This window comes from Somniosus microcephalus, chromosome 6 (assembly GCF_052327205.1).
Source record: "Somniosus microcephalus isolate GS21.2 chromosome 6, FLI_Smic_1.0, whole genome shotgun sequence".
Lineage (NCBI taxonomy): Eukaryota > Metazoa > Chordata > Chondrichthyes > Squaliformes > Somniosidae > Somniosus > Somniosus microcephalus.
The window spans coordinates 260042589-260059798 of NC_140992.1; the positions used below are offsets into that span (position 1 = coordinate 260042589).

The 17210-nt window shown below is 46.6% G+C and overlaps 1 protein-coding gene across 1 annotated transcript in view; it reads right to left on the reverse strand.

Annotated features, from left to right (window-relative positions):
* The window catches only part of dusp22a (dual specificity phosphatase 22a), a 203937-nt gene that overhangs the window by 126988 nt on the left and 59739 nt on the right, over nucleotides 1-17210 (reverse strand). The window contains exon 5 of the mRNA XM_085991802.1: nucleotides 17004-17053. Within this exon, the coding sequence (XP_085847928.1) occupies nucleotides 17004-17053 (50 nt within the window). The remainder of the gene's footprint in view (nucleotides 1-17003; nucleotides 17054-17210) is intronic.

Consider the following 17210-nt stretch of genomic DNA (forward strand, 5'->3'; position numbering starts at 1 on the left):
GCAAGGGTGGGGGCTGGGAAATGGGGGGAGGGGGTGAAAGAACAAAAGGGAAGGTCTGTGATAGGATAGAAGGCAGGAGAGGTTAAGAGACATTGGCCTAGAAATTCAGTGGGCTTTGCGCCCAGTTAAGGCCCAAAGAGGGCCTCTGCGCCAGTAGAGGAGGTTGCGCTGATATTGAGCTCGGCGGTAATGGCGGCGGTAGCCGGTAGCGCTGCGCCGGCACCAATGACGTCATCGGTGTGCGCAGTGCCCCGTTTCCGCCCCGATGCAGGCCCGACCCCCATATTCATGTTGCCGCCGCCTCCTCCGTGGCGGCCGCTACTAACATCCGGAGACCAGGGCCTTACTGCAGCCTTAGTGGGGCGCATAAAGGTGGAGGTGCGGCCGGCCGCTTTTTCGGCAGCCACCTGCCCGCACCTCCTTCCCCGGCCTCCTCCACCAACCCCCCCGCGGCATTGCCGGCTGCTTTCCGCGAGCCCGGCACTTCTCCGTGGTGCCGGGCTCATTTGCCGGCACAATCCAGCGGCGATCTCCCCGTTGCAGGCACCTCCACCTTAAGAGAAGGAGGAGGCCTGCAGTACCGCAGCCTGCCGCACCGCATCGGGTGGCGCAGCGGCACCTAGAGCGCTGAAATTCAGTTTCAGCGCCCCAAGCGGGGGCAGGCACACCCTGGAACAGCGCCCGGTTCCGACTTGGGGCGCAAAAACTGAATATCTCACGGGCACAACTGGCTCCGCGCGCAGCGCTAACTTTTGGGCGCAAGCCAGCTGGCAGGCCCAAACTGAATTTCTAGGCCATTGGCCTAGAAATTCAGTGGGCTTTGCGCCCAGTTACCGCCCAAAGAGGGCTTCTGCGCCAGTCTGCAAACTTCGGGCGAACTTCATTGACGCGCTAATTGCGGCGGTAGCCGTTAGCGCTGCGCCGCCACCGATGACGTCATCGGCGTGCGCAGCGCCCCGGTACCGCCCCGACACCGGCCCGACCCCCATCTTCAGTAGCGGTCGCCTCTTCTGTGGCGGCCGCTAATAACATTCGGAGACCGGGTCCGTACAACAGCCTTAGTGGGGCGCTTTAAGGTGGAGGTGCGGCCGGCCGCTTTTTCGGCGGCCGCCTGCCCGCACCTCCTTCCCCGGCCTCCTCCACCCCCTCCCCCCCCGCGGCATTGCCGGCTGGTTTCCGGGAGCCCGGCACTTCTCTGTTGTGCCGGGCTCTTTTGCCGGCACTCGCGATCGGGGCTCCGGCTGCTGCAGGCACCTCCCCCTTAAGAGAGGGAGGAAGGCCTGCAGTACCGCAGCCTGCCGCTCCGCTGCGGGTGGCGCTGCGGCCACTAGCGTGCCGATATTCAGTTTCAGCGCCCCAAGCGGGGGCGGCCACACCCTTGAACAGCGGCCGTCCTCGACTTTGGGCGCTGAAACTGAATATCGGCTGGGCGCGAGTGGCTCCGCGCCCAGCGGTAAATTCTGGCCGCCAGCGAGCTGGCGGGGCTATAGCTAATTTCTAGGCCATTGAGAGATATTCAAGGCAAAAGGAGATGGTAATGGGACAGGTTAAGAAACAAAGGATGGCTCTAGACAAAGTGTAAATTGCGCTGGCAGAATGAAAGACAGCTGCCATGTGGGGGAGAAGAAAAGACACAAACAAAAAGTGTGGATAAAAATATATTTACGATAGGGGCCAGGTTATGATCTGAAATTGTTGAACTCTATGTTGAGTCCAGAAGGCTGTAAAGTGCCTCATCAAAGGATGAGGTGCTGTTCCTCGAGCTTACGCTGAGCTTCCGTGGAACAATGCAAGAGACAGAGAACGGTGAGGTCTGAGTGGGAATGGGGCAGTGAATTGAAATGACAGGCGACCGGAAGCTCAGGGTCACCTTTACGGACTGGACGGAGGTGTTCCACAAAGCGGTCACCCAATCTGCGTTTGGTCTCCCCAATGTAGAAGAGACCACATCGTGAGCAGCGAATACAGTATACTAAATTGAAAGAAGTACAGGTGAATCGCTGTATCACCTGGAAGGGGTGTTTGGGGGTCTGGACAGTGGGAAGGGGGGTGGTCCTAATATCTCCTTATGTGGCTCAGTGTTAAATTGTGTTTGATAACGCTCCTGTGGAGTGCCTTGAGGCGTTTTACTACGCTAAAGGCACTACAAAAATTTACGGTGTTATAATATAAAAGCAGATCCTTCTTTTTAGATTTCATCTGTGCTGTATGATTCTATGATCACTGGAATCTCCACAATGGCGACGAGTGCAACATCAACATATCTCCATCCTTTCAGCATGAAATGCCACCATTACCTCACCCATCATTAATCTTACATCTTTCAAACATTTCATTGCTGCAGTGTCAGCAGTTCAGGAACTTTAGCAGAAGCTGTCTGGATAAGGGATAGCCCAATACATACACGGGCACCCTTGCACCAATGAAGAAAGCGCTCTGCTATCAGCATGCCATTTTGCAAAGTGCCCCTTAACCAAAGCAAACCCCTTACTCCACCAGCAGAAATCTACCGGTGCAAAAAAAAAAAAAGGGTGTTCACAGTTTTAGGTTGCAGCGGTCCTCCTATTTGAAATCTTCTTCGTATCTGCATGGTCCCAGATGGATTTTCACACTTACGGCAATTGGGAAATCAAACAACAACAAAAACAGACACGACTGCAGAAAAGGGTCACTTCTGTAAAAAGAGCATGTGTCTTCCTTCCTGTGGTATTTCTTCTAGACACATTCTGATTGCAAAAAGGAATAAAGTCGTGCATTGACCAGAAAACCATTTCTTGTAAATAGAGACATTAGTTCTCTATAAGCCCATTCAGCAGGCCCAGACAACACTAACTTTCATTCTGCCAGCGCAATTTACACTTCATCTCGAGCCATCTTTTGTTTCTAAACCTGTCCCATTACCATCTCCTTTTGCCTTTAATGTCTTTTAATGTCTCTTAACGTCTCTTAACGTCTCTTAACGTCTCTTAATGTCTCTTAATGTCTCTTAGGGTGGACAGCTTTAAGTTCCTCGGAGTCCACATCACGGAAGACCTCTCCTGGTCCCTCAATACCTCCTCTCTGGTGAAGAAGGCCCAGCAGCGCCTATATTTCCTAAGGAGGCTGAAGGGATGTAGCCTGTCACCCCGATCCTCTCTAACTTTTACCGCTGCACAATAGAGAGCATCCTGACAAACTGTATCACAGTATGGTATGGCAGCTGTAGCTACTATGACCGGAAAGCCCTGCAGCGGGTAGTCAAAACTGCCCAACGCATTACCGGCACCCGGCTACCGACCATAGAGCACATATACCAGAAACGCTGTCTACGGAGGTCACGGTCCATCATCAAAGACCCTACCCACCCCAGCCACAGTCTGTTCGCCCTCCTGCCATCTGGGAGACGCTACAGATGCATTCGCACCCGTACGACCAGATTTAGGAACAGCTTCTTTCCTACATTTCGTTGTACTGCACTTGTGCACTAACAATGACAATAAAGTTGATTATTATTATTATTATTATTATTATTATTAACGTCTCCTGCCTTCTATCCTATCACAGACATTCCCTTTTGTTCTTTCATCCACTCCCCCCTTTCCCAGCCCCTACACTTGCTTAAAAATCTGTTCCATTTCCTGCTTTTTTCCAGTTCTGACGAAAGGTCATCGACCTGAAACGTTAACTCTGTTTCTCTCTTCACAGATGCTGCCTGACCTGCTGAGTATCTCCAGCATTTTCTGTTTTTATTTTTGCTTTTTTTCTGTCTGATAAACAATTCTGATATTGGCCCAGAAATTCGGGTCCTCACACGTGAGTACGCGCTGAGTACTCACGCGTAGGCCCAACAAAAGTGTCGGTTTCGTGCATGCACTGCGCATGCGCGGGAAACCGGCACTTCCATTCCCTTGAAAGAAGGGGTTCAGAGGTGAACGCGTGTGCCGGAGAGGCAGCGCGTGCGCATTGAACTTACGTTTTTTTTGCAGGTTTCTCCAGGAGGGTAAGTCTCCAGGAGTTACACATGTAAAAAGCAGGTGCAAGGCCTGCTTTTAACAAGGTAAGTGGTGAATTAATTAAAATTAAAACATTTTTTCCACAGCTTTATTATTTTTAAATACTTTAAAGAAAGATAAGTTTATTTTTAGCCCCATTAGAAAATGTAATTAACTTTTTCAAAAATTTAAATTATTGTTTAAAATAGTTATTTTATGTAATTTATAGTTATTTTAAAATGGTGATTTAAAAAAAAATGTATTTGAAGTTTTAGTGATGTTTTGGGGCTTATAGTATTTATGGTTTTGACAGCTCTTCCTGTCAATTTTATGAATGGGCATTCCCTGCTGCCATTGGCTCTCCATGGCCCACGTGATCCCAGGGGATGCATCGAACTAACTGCGCCCCTGGGATGCGCAAGCACTGCGCGCCGGCAGTTGGAGGCCCAGGATCGGAATTCCACGCGGGCCCACAGCTCAACAGCCGACGCGCAAGGTAAGTGCAGGTCGGAGGCTTGCACCCACGGGAAGCTCCCGACCCGAATTTCTGGGCCATTAAAAATATTTAATGGGAGTGTTTGAAAACCTGTTCTTCTGATGGGTTGAAAGATTTACACTCAAACTTGCTCGCAGAGAGTCAGAACCAGCTGAACATAACACCACCACCCCCCCACCCCCCGAGAAGATGCTCTTACACGTGGCAGGGTGTCACTCAATCACTCCTGACAGCACACCAGCATCAGTAGAGGGGTCATTCTGGGAGAAAGCTGGTTATTATTAGTCACTAAATATTTCTGCAAAAATATTAAGGCCTAGAAATTGGCCTCCTTAGCGCCTCCAGTTATCGCCTCGGGGGGGGCGGGGCGATAATGGGGAGCAAACGACTTACCGCTTGGGCGCAGTGAAATGACCGACTCCGGCTTAATTGGCCGAGAGGTTTGCGGCGGCGGCGGTAACACATTGCGCCACGATCTCCTGCGCCCGGAGATCGTGACCGCATTGTCCTGCGCATCGTCCCGGTAGCGCCCCGGACCCGAACTTCAGTTCCACCCCCTGTAGCATGGCTGGGGCGAAAACACCGACAGCTGCAGGAGGCATTGTTCGTGAGGCCAGGGGCTTCGGGGGTGCCAGTTAAAAGGGGAATGTTGGCGCGGTAAGTATAAAAATTGTTGTAATGCATTATTTAAATCTTTTCCATTTTTCTTCGGCCGTGATCGATCAGCCCAGCACTCTGCTGGAGCGCATGGGGCTGATCGGGCCGGATCACGGCTGTCGTCAGGGACCAGCTCGCTGGTCCCAATGCAGAGCCTGCAGCGATGGCCCTTCCCTTTAAGGGAGGGAAGGAGCCTCTGATCGCGGCAGCGCTGCACGGGACATTGTGCAGCGCTGCACCACTACCGCCCCGCCTGCGTCCTTTGGCGCTCCAGGAAGGAAGTGGAGCGCTTGATTTAGTCCTCCACTTCCTTCCAGGAGCGCAAACACCGAATTTAGAGAAAGCTGATAACCATTAATGACATAAATCATGCCATTCATGTAGAAATGACTTATGACATATACTGGGCGGCCTGCTGGTGGCGCTGTCCAGGGAGAGTATAAATACTCAGGCATGGGCCCAGCTTGCTCAGGGACATTTTGTAAACAGGAACTAGTGAAGGATAACTAGATTTCCATGCTGTGAAACAGTCGATTAAAGCCTTGTTTAATACTCTGACCAAGTGCCTAGTAGTTTTCTTATGTCAATTAGCGCCTGGTGTTAATTTTTCCAGCTTTCAAAAGTTAGCGCCCCCAAACAGGATGCTCCCGAATTTCTTCCCCTAAGTGTTACCGCAAAATAACCCATTACATAGAGTGTGGCGGAAAGTGGAGACTCCACTACAATTGAAAATTTAGCGTGAAAAGTGGACATCCCCTAACCCACCCCACCCCTAGAAAATGCTTATTGCTCACAACTAAACTGATGTACAAACAGATGTCTGAGACCAAGCATTGCTTGAAAAGCAGCAAAGGATCAGAAAAAAAGGTAAAGTCCCATAGGAGCAGAAACTGTGACTGAATTAAGAAAGATATTGCATTTCTATAGCGCTTCACAGCCAATGAAGTACTTTTGAAGTGTAGTCACTGTTGAAATTTTAGGAAACGAGGCAGACAATTCACAACACGGTCCCACAAAGAGCAATGTGATAATGACCAGATCATCTGTTTTAGTGATGTTGCTTGAGGGTAAACATTGGCTAGGACACCGGGGAGAACGCCTGTTTCTTCTTCGACACAGTGCCGTGGGATCTTTTACGTCCACCTGAGATGACAGACGGAGCCTCAGTTGAACATCTCTTCTGAAAGACGGCACCTCGGACAGAAAGAATGGACTCCATACTGTACCAGGGAAGTGCTGACACAAGCTAAATGAGGAGAAGAGGAAGTGCAACGAGACCTGGGTGTCCTTGTGCACCAGTCGCTGAAGGTAAGCATGCAGGTGCAGCAGGCAGTTAAGAAGGCAAATGGTATGTTGGCCTTCGTAGCGAGAGGGTTCGAGTACAGGAGCAAGGATGTCTTGCTGCAGTTGTACAGGGCCTTGGTGAGACCACACCTTGAGTAGTGTGTGCAGTTTTGGTCGCCTTATCTGCGGAAGGGTGTTCTTGCCATGGAGGGAGTGCAGTGAAGATTCACCAGACTGATATATGGGATGGCAGGAATGACATATGAGGAGAGATTGGGTTGATTGGGCTTATACTCGCTGCAGTTTAGAAGAATGAGAGGGGATCTCATTGAAACTTATAAAATTCTAACAGGACTAGACAGACTAGATGCAGGAAGGATGTTCCCGATGGTGGGGGAGTCCAGAACCAGGGGTCACAGTCTAAGGATAAGGGGTAAGCCATTTAGGACTGAGATGAGGAGGAATTTCTTCACCCAGAAAGTGGTGAACCTGTGGAATTCTCTACCACAGAAGGCCATAGAGGCCAGTTCATTAAATATATTCAAGAAGGAGTTAGATATATTTCTTAAGGCTAAAGGGATCAAGGGATATGGAGAGAAAGCAGGGACAGGGTACTGAATTTGGATGATCAGCCATGATCTCATTGAATGGCGGAGTAGGCTCGAGTGACCGAATGGCCTACTCCTGCTCCTATCTTCTATGTCTATGTTTCTATGCACATTAACCAACCCAACCTCAATTCTAAGCAGTGTGGCCGAGCATTCATTACTTCGGTAACCGTCAAAAAATCAGTGTTCAACCTTTAAATCGTACTACAGTGAAATGACCATGTGGAAAGATATATTAAACATAATTATTTCTTAACCATCTTACTGTTATAAACATCTAGGCACACATGACCAATAAACAGGAACGTCACAATCCATTTTTTGATTGCGGGTGAATACTCTCAATGGAGAATGATACATGGTGGGGGTGTGACGAAGGGAAAGTATTTTCAGTCTAAACTACTCCTCCTCACCGAAGGGATTGCTTCATAATTTCCACTGGGTGAAAAAAAAAGAAAAAATCTGACTTTTCACAGTGTGAATGCGGCCTATTACAGGCCCAGCAGGTTGGGGCTCCCCACCAGACGAGCTCAGGTGGTACAGGAAACTCTTTTTTATCCGGCACCAACAGGACCGACGTGGTGCCGGTTTATCAAAAAGTCCGGATTACAGAGAGGTATAGTTAAAAGGTACGAGAGCTCCGTACACAGCAATAAATCCAGGCTTCCCTGTTGCTTAGCAACAGGTGCAGGAACCCTGGCCACAAGATCCAGGCATCCCTGTTGCTTAGCAACAGGTGCCGGAACCCCGGTTACACAGCCACAGATCCAGGAACGGCCACTAATATGAAGTAAAACTTACCTGAACCTACTCCTGAATTTTGCCGGTTAACAGAGATTTCCGGTTATTTAGGTGCCGGTAAATCGAGAGTTTCCTGTATTAGCAATAGCTTGACTACACATGGCATTCATTATGTTGTGCAGGTATTGGTATTCTCCCTGGTACTCAAGTGCTGAGATGAGAACATAAGAACATAAGAAGTAGGAGCAGGAGTAGGCCATACGGCCCCTCGGGCCTGCTCCGCCATTCAATAGGATCATGGCTGATCCGAACCTAGACTCACGTCCACTTCCCTGCCCGCTCCCCGTAACCCCTAATTCCCTTATCTCATAGGAAACTGTCTGTCTCCGTTTTAAATTTATTTAATGTCGCAGCTTCCACAGCTCTCTGAGGTAGCAAATTCCATAGATTTACTACCCTCTGAGTGAAGAAGTTTTTCCTCATCTCAGTTTTGAAACGGCAGCCCCTTATTCTAAGATTATGCCCCCTAGTTCTAGTCTCACCCATCAGTGGAAACATCCTCCCCGCATCCACCCGATCAAGCCCCCTCACAATCTTATATGTTTCGATAAGATCGCCTCTCATTCTTCTGAATTCCAATGAGTAGAGGCCCAACCTACACAACCTTTCCTCATAAGTCAACCCCCTCATCTCCGGAATCAACCGAGTGAACCTTCTCTGAACTGCCTCGAGAGCAAGTATATCTTTTCTTAAATATGGAAACCAAAACTGTACGCAATATTCCAGGTGTGAGAAGAACTGAGATGAGAAGAAATTTCTTCACACAGAGGGTGGTGAATCTATGGAATTCTCTACCCCAGAGGGCTGTGGAGGCTTAGTCATTGGGTATATTCAAAACAGAAGTCGATAGATTTCTGACTAGTAAGGACATCAAGGGATATGGCGATAGGGCCGGTGAATGGAGTTGAGGCAGAAGATCAGCCATGATCTCATTGAATGGTGGAGCAGGCTCGAATGGCCGACTCCTGCTCCTATTTCTTATGTTCTTATGCTGGCACTCCAACTCAGTACCCTCTCTCCCGTGAACACTGGGCGTGATAGACTCTCTGCGTGGGGGCAGTCAGCTGCCATTTTACTTTTGGTTGACCGGGATGATATTCTTCCCTCTTGCCAGACTGGTGGAAAAATATTAAGATCAGCACCTGGATGGGGCAACCGTTTTCAGATAGCAACGGTCTGCTCATTAAAATCATTGGAACTGAAGAGATTGTAAAGTTTAGAGATGGGCGAAACTTCACTGGCTCCCAGATGCAGTTAGCAGTATTAATAAAATAGAGTTGTCATCCTCTGGTTTTGGGTTGGACAGTCTGGTTTCTGGTCTGTCTAGAAATTTCTAAAATTACTAACTTTGCCCCCTATTCAATTTTGGACTTGGCAAACGGCGAGAACCCTACTTCCGCAAGCCTATATCAAAAATCAGATCTAGGTTCCATTTATTTCCTGCTGCATTTTGCCAAATAGTGAGATTCCAAGAGATATTCAGGCACCTTACTGAGTTGAAGACACAATTGACTTTCCACAACTCTGGGGACTGAGTGGTGGAATGGGAATCTAGAACTAGGGGTCATAGTTTCAGAATAAGGGGTCGCCCATTTAAGACGGAGATGAGGAGGAATTTCTTCTCTCAGAGGGTCGTGAATCTTTGGAATTCTCTGCCCCAGAGAGCTGTGGAGGCGGGTCAGTGAATATATTCAAGGCGGAGATTGACAGATATTTGAGCTACAGGGGAGTCAAGGGTTATGAGGAACAGGCAAGAAAGTGGAGTTGAGGCCAAGATCAGATCAGCCATGATCTTATTGAAGGGCCGAATGACCTAGTCCTGCTCCTATTTCTTATGTTCTTATGTTAGGCCTTTCACGCAGGTGTCCCGCCAGAAACAAGTTGCAAATAAAATTATATAAGCCAGGTGCATTTCCAACACCTTTAACAGGCTCCAATAAATCTGTAATGCGCTGCAGAAAAGATGTGCATGGATAATAATCTAACGTAGTAATGGAAGGATTTTTTTCAAAAATGTTTGTCACTTTTTTCAGAATCGCATCACAACGGGGGTCATTTTGACTTTGGGTGAGAGCCAATGGAGATGAAAATGGGGAGTGGTGTAGAACAGGCGACTAAATCAATACCGCCCATTTTACACTGTCGTCCAAAGTCAAAATTACCCCCGGTGAGTCTTAAACAATCAATGGCTTTATTCATCTTTACTCCTGTGAAGATTCAAGCTTCTTAGCTCTGATTTATTTTGCTGCCAATGGTATATAATAATTAGAATGGCCTCCGGAGTGCAGCATGGAAGCCGAGGAGCCAAAACAATTCGGCAATCCCCTCGAGGCCTAGGCTTCCTAGTAGGATTGCAAAATTCCGGGAATTTTTAAAAGAGGAAACTTTCCATGGGAATTTTCAGGAATTTATGGGAATTTTGAGTTTTTTTGCACACTGATGGTTTTTGTCTCTGACCCTTATATTATCTTTGTCATCAAAATAGACATACTGTTCCATACAAATAAAAACAGGCTTTCAAAACTTTATTAAGGTTATAATTTTGAACTTTATTGAACCCCCACAAAAAAGACCCATCTAAAATAAAATAAGCCAAGTAAGAAGATAAACATATATTGATTAAGAAATTCCTTATTCCATCTCTGTTAGTAATTTTAAGAGAGGACCTGTGAAAAAGAAATGAAAGAAATACAAAAAAAAACATTATGCTAGCATGTGCTTTTTTTGAGCAAAATTCCCAAAATTCCCAAGCTAAACTTCCAGTGGAAAATTTCCGGAAATTCCGGAAATTTTCCACCCCTTCGCAACCCTACTTCCTAGTAGACCAAAAGAATAGAAATGGCGATCCTGGTGAACTCGCTGAAAGATCCGCAGCTACGATTGAGCATTTCTCAATTTGTTGTTGTGAATTTTATGAGATTAAGAGATCTGCATTGAAGTGATTAATGGCGGTGCAGGATTCAAGTGTTCACAGCAGCTCCCCTACTGGCTAAGTTTGGAAATGCACAGTCCAATGAGGAATTTGGGGAGGCAGTTGAGAGCTGCTGAGATCCGTGGAACTGAACCACAGCATGAATCAGAGGGAAGACATAGTCACTCGCGACACAATGCATCTTTGAAGCGTACCTTTTTCTGCTCTGAATTTCTGCGTAGTAAATGCAATTGCTTTAAGTAACTGTGATCTGTGCTATTTACAAATTGTGGGGTTGCTTCTGGGATGGGCTCTCACCTAAAATGTCGTATTCCAAATTGGCACTTTACCTTTTAAACCACGGTTGGAAAACGGTGAGTTGTGCGTGCTTGCTCTGCAGTGCGCACTATCCAAGGTGTTAGCCGTGGCTCGGTGGCAGCAGTGTCGCCTTCATGTCAGAAGATTGTGGGTTCAATAGAGTCAGAGTTATACAGCACAGAAAGAGGCCCTTCGGCCCATCGTGTCCGCGCCTGCCATCAAGCCCTGTCTATTCTAATCCCATTTTCCAGCACTTGGTCCGTAGCCTTGTCTGCTATGGCGTTTCAAGTGCTCATCTAAATGCTTCTTTAATGTTGTGGGGGTTCCTGCCACTACCACCCTTTCAGGCAGTGAGTTCCAGATTCCAACCACCCTCTGGGTGAAAAAGTTTTTCCTCAAATCCCCTCTAAACCTCCTGCCCCTTACCTTGAAACTATGCCCCCTGGTTATTGACCCCTCTACAAAGGGGAAACGTTCCTTTCTATCTACCCTATCTATGCCCCTCATAATTTTGTACACCTCAATCAGGTCCCCCCTCAGCCTTCTCTGCTCTAAGGAAAACAACCCCAGCCTGTCCAGTCTCTCTTCATAGCTGAAGCGCTCCAGCCCAGGTAACATCCTGGTGAATCTCCTCTGCACCCTCTCCAATGCAATCGCATCCTTCCTATAGTGTGGTGACCAGAACTGCACCCAGTATTCCAGCTGTGGCCTAACTAGCGTTTTGTACAGCTCCATCATAACCTCCCTGCTCTTATATTCTATGCCTCGGCTAATGAAGGCAAGTATCGCATATGCCTTTTTAACCACCTTATCTACCTGTCCTGCTGCCTTCAGGAATCTATGTACATGCACACCAAGGTCCCTCTGATCCTCTGTCCTTCCTAGGGTCCTACCATTCATTGTGTATTCCCTTGCCTTGTTAGTCCTCCCAAAATGCATCACCTCTCACTTTTCAGGCTTAAACTCCATTTGCCACTGTTCCGCTCATCTGACCAACCCATCTATATCATCCTGTAGCTTGAGGCGTCCCTCCTCGCTATTTACCACTCCATCAATTTTTGTGTCATCTGCGTACTTACTGATCATGCCTCCTACATTCATATCTAAATCATTAATGTACACTACAAACAGCAAAGGACCCAGCACCGATCCCTGCGGTACACCACTGGACACAGGCTTCCAGTCACAAAAACAACCTTCGACCATCACCCTCTGCCTCCTGCCACTAAGCCAATTTTGGATCCAATGTGCCAAATTGCCCTGGATCCCATGGGCTCTTATCTTCTTGACCAGTCTCCCATGCGGGACTTTGTCAAAAGCCTTACTGAAGTCCATGTAGACTACATCAACTGCACTACCCTCATCCACACACCTAGTCACCCCCTCGAAAAATTCAATCAAATTGGTTAATCAAGTCCCACTCCAGAGACTTGAAGCACATAATCTAGCCTGCCACTTCTGTGCAGTACTGAGGGAGTGCTGCACTATTGGAGGTGCTGTCTTTTGAATGAGACATTAAACCAAGGCTTGGTCTGCCCTATCAGATGGACATAAAAGATCCCACGGCACTATTTTGAAGAAGAGCAGGGCAGTTCTCCTGCTGTCCTGGTCAAAATTTATCCCTCAACCAATATCATTAAAAGCAGATGATCTGGCCATTACCTCATTTCTGTTTGTGGGAACTTGCCGTGCGTAAATTGGCTGCCGTGTTTCCTACATTACAACAGAGACTACACTTCACTGGTTGTAAATGCTTTGGCATGTCCTGAGGTCTTGCAAGGTGCTATATAAATGCAAGTTCTTTCTTATCGTTAGGCAAATCGCCCTGATATATCGCCAAGTCAGAAAATGAGCCCATATGCAATCTCTGGGCCAAAGCAAAACACACCATATTCAGAGTAGGATTGTGAAATAAGGAATAAGTAAAGTTAAAACTGAAAGTGACCGAGAATCAGATTTTACATAGCTACAGAAAGTAGAGTTGTAAGACTTTTTTCGCATTTTCCACACCTCCCCCCACCCCGCCCCCCCCCAATTGTGAGTCAGAACAAAGCAGGGTGACTCCTCCAGGCAGATGCCTCTCGTCTTGATGAGTCGAAAGGTAACCCATTTTTGTGGTTATAATTAAAACTGCTGCTTCGGATTTTATTTCCACTCCATGCCACCAGTCAGATCGGTCTGTGTATTTTTACAATTGTTTCACTGCACAAATTGAGTTACTTTTGGTTCTTTGAAAGGCTTCAACCAGACCAAGGGGGAAAAAAAACATCAAAGGCGGTAAGGTGGCATAGCACACTGATGTACCCAGGGACAAAGGGGAGGTGCCGAGCAGAGGTCAAGCATGTAAGGTGCTATATAAATGCAAGTTCTTTCATGCCCCCCCGCCAACCCCGCTCTTACACAGAGCGAGGGGAAATCGCCCTGGACTGCTCTTAGAACCTCCAAGTAGCTCATCGCAGACTGGAGCCAGCAGCAGAAGTGACTGGTGCCGAGAGGAGAGTACAAAATAACCGGCCAACAAAACATTAAAAACGTACATAATTTGGTCGAAGCTTTTATAAAAGGATTTTGTTTTGCTCGAAAAAATACCTCAGAAATATGAAATGCATTACATACACTGAAAAAAAAAATACAAGCCTGAAGCTAGGCTTGTGCAATACTTGGCAACTGGGAGGACTCCATGGATCAATCTGCAGGGGTGAAATTGGCCTCCATAGTATGTAAAAAACAAACAAAATGAATACATGTCATATTCAGGGTTATTTTCGAGCCGTCAGCTTTTTTTTCAGGCTCTGTCAGCTTATTTTGAAGCTATTGGTCAGCTTTTACTAGTTTTCTAGTTGGATATGTATGAGTCATTCCATTAACAGCAGGCTGAATTCTAGTCTGTGAACCATCAGATTAATAGTATACAGTACTACCGGGGTACGGTAGCATAGTGGTTATGTTACTGGACTAGTAATCCAGCGACACGGGTTCAAATGGGGGATTTAAATTCAGTTAATTAAATAAATCTGGAATTTTAAAAAACTAACGGTGCAACTACCGGATTGTCAGAAAAACCCATCTGGTTCACTAATGTCCTTTAGGGAAGGAAATCTGCCGCCCTTACCTGGTCTGGCCTATATGTGACTCCAGGCCCACAGCAATGTGGTCGACTCTTAACTGCCCTCTGAAATGGTTCAAGACGACAACTCACCACCACCTTCTCAAGGGCAATTAGGGATGGGCAATAAATGCCGGCCTTGTCAGCGATGCCCACATCCCACGAATGAATAAAAAAAACAGTCCTTATCGTGGGTTGGACGATTTATGTGAATTTAGTTCTGTTCAGCAATTTTATTTGCCCCAAACTATTAAATGTTACAAGATTCCACTGGACTTGCAAATTCACTGTTTCATATTTCAGCGCAATCTTGATTCAATAAATCCCTTTCCACTCAGTGGGGATTAAATATACAAGGTTAAATATCCCGGACGAGCCCCACCACATTGGCCGGTGAATGGAGTTGAGGCAGAAGATCAGCCATGATCTCACTGAATGGCGGAGCAGGCTCGAAGGGCCGAATGGCCGACTGTTGCTCCTATTTCTTATGTTCTTATGTTTTACGGTAAATTGCACCTTAACAAAGTGCGAACTACTCACTGAACATGTTTGTTGGTGCAGTTGGTGCGGCGCAGTGCAAGCTGTAACCCAACATCAGTTAGCGGTATTAAATATACAGGTTAAACTGCTCGATTTAAAGGTGGGTGGTTTAAGTGGTGGAGACTGTATCTGAATTCTACTTATTAGTAGTAAAGCCCACACCAGTAAATCAAGGCGGTTCAATGCATCAAACTACTGGATTATCCATTTAGCACAACCACTGTTTAACACTCATTGAAAATAATTTCGGGGCATATTTTCTGATTAGCAACGTTGAGGTGAGGAAGCTTAACGTGCTGGGACTACGTTCCTTTGTCAGCTACTTTAAGGAAGGCATTTATTTAAACCTAGTTAATTTAGACATGTTGCTCCACGTCTCTCACAAGCCTGACCAAAGCTACCCTCTCTTACTTTTGATGTCTCCACCTTTAGTACTTCTTCATCTCGACCTCCTCTGATCTCAACTGGTCTCCCACATCTCCATTGTTGAAGCTGCCTTGCACATTTTCCCCCTCAACAACTCTTAACTCTATCCAAGATTTGAACACTGCTCCCATGTTTGGGGAGTCTCCTCCGCACCTCTGTTGCATTCTTGGACAGTTTTTAAAATTATTATTGAGAAAACATAATGGGGAGTCAAAGCCCAACATACGGGACACCACCAGGGTTCAACAGAGTAGAACAAAAGACAAGAAAATCAGCAAGTGGTGATTAAGTGACACCACGCTTGGATTTTCAAAGACTTGAGATTCTGGAAAGAAAAACTGAGAGAAGCAAGGAGTTTCACAGGTCTAAGCTCCTGGTTAAGAAGATTTAAAATAGGAAGTTGTGAAATACAGTGAGGGTAGGGGGAGGAGAAAGAGTGAATAGAAGAATTTACTAGAGTTTAGAAGAATGAGAGGGGATCTCATTGAAATGTATAAAATTCTGACAGGGCTAGACAGACTGAATGCAGGGAGGATGTTTCCCCTGGCTGCGGGGTCTAGAACGAGGGGTCACAATCTCAGGATACAGGTTAGGACATTTAGGACTGAGATGAGGAGAAATGTCTTCACTCAGAGGGTGGTGAACCTGTGGAATTCTCTACCATAGAAGGCTGTGGAGGCCAAGTCACTGAATATATTTAAGAAGGAGATACTGTAGATAGATTTCTAGACACAAAAGGCATCAAGGGGTATGGGGAGAGAGCAGGAATATGGTATTGAGATAGAGGATCAGCCATGATCATATTGAATGGCGGAAGAGGCTCGGAGGGCCGAATGGCCTACTCCTATTTTTCTATGTTTCTATGGCAAATCTGCAGCTTAGAAGAAGTAAGACAGGAAAGTCTAGAAGAGCATTGACCATAGAAGGACTGATAAAATTGAAGACAAGAAGGTTGTGAAAGAGGAGAAAGAGGTTGGAGGCTAGAGATGAGAGAGGGACCATTGATCAAGAGAAGCTGTTCTTGGATCCTGTCCAGAAATGTGAGAGGTGTTAGAGGTCATCCTACCCAGATACAAGGGCAGTATTCACGTTTTGGGCAGGCTGCTGCTCATAAAGAGTTAACAGTTATCACCTGATCACCTCTAGTCTCTGTCAATCTCCCTCCATCCGATCCTTCTCTCTCTCTCTCGCTCTCTCTGTTTTATAGTTATTGTGCCTCTGACCTTTTCCACTCTTGTTCCTCAAAAGTTCCAAATACAGCATCCTACACGCCCTTCCTTCTTCCTGTATCCTCTCCATGTTGAAATCAAGACTCACTGCACTGTGTCCTACTCGAACTCATTCTGTCCCATCACCTCAAAATGCAGAACTCCTTACCTCCCTCAGTCTTCCCTTCCTACCATCTACAGGCTTTAGAGACTTATGTCTGGCTTCACCTCACCATTATCTCTTGATTTAGCTCATCTTCTCTCCTACTCTTTGCAAACTTAGTGGTGACCTGCAATACAGGCCTTGACTCAATAACTTACTCCCCAATAATAAAAAAAAGTCAAAAGGTGCCGACTACCTGATCTATGTTGTAGGTGTTTAAACCATACAAAACCATGTTGTAGCCATGCACTACGGAAACTCTATTTCTACTTGAAGTGTTTAATGCCCCAATTATAGGCTTCTTAAAACCAAATTAAGATTCCTCCTCTTCAGCAATGGAACTAGAAACTAAAGATGCTAGAGGGGAGGGACAAAATATCCCCAAAAGCACAGCAAAATATACACTTGTGCCAATGTTTTTTCAGGTAAAAGAATGAAGAGGGTTCCTCGGTAAATCCATCTTGAAGGTTTTTATTCATTGTGGCTTTAAGCAGTAGTGGTGGTCAATACTTACAGATTCTGGTTCGAAGAGTCGGCTGCAGCGATGCAAAGGTATGTCATGTCCTGCCGAAGGAAGAGAAGCACAGTGTCAGCGGAGCTAACAAAGACCATGGGGGAAAAGTTGGGTTGGTTTGTGCCTGTCATTAGCGGCCCGGGGGAGAGGCCTAACAGGGTGCAAATCCCCTAGCATAACACCGCTAACGCCTCCCGCGAAATTCAG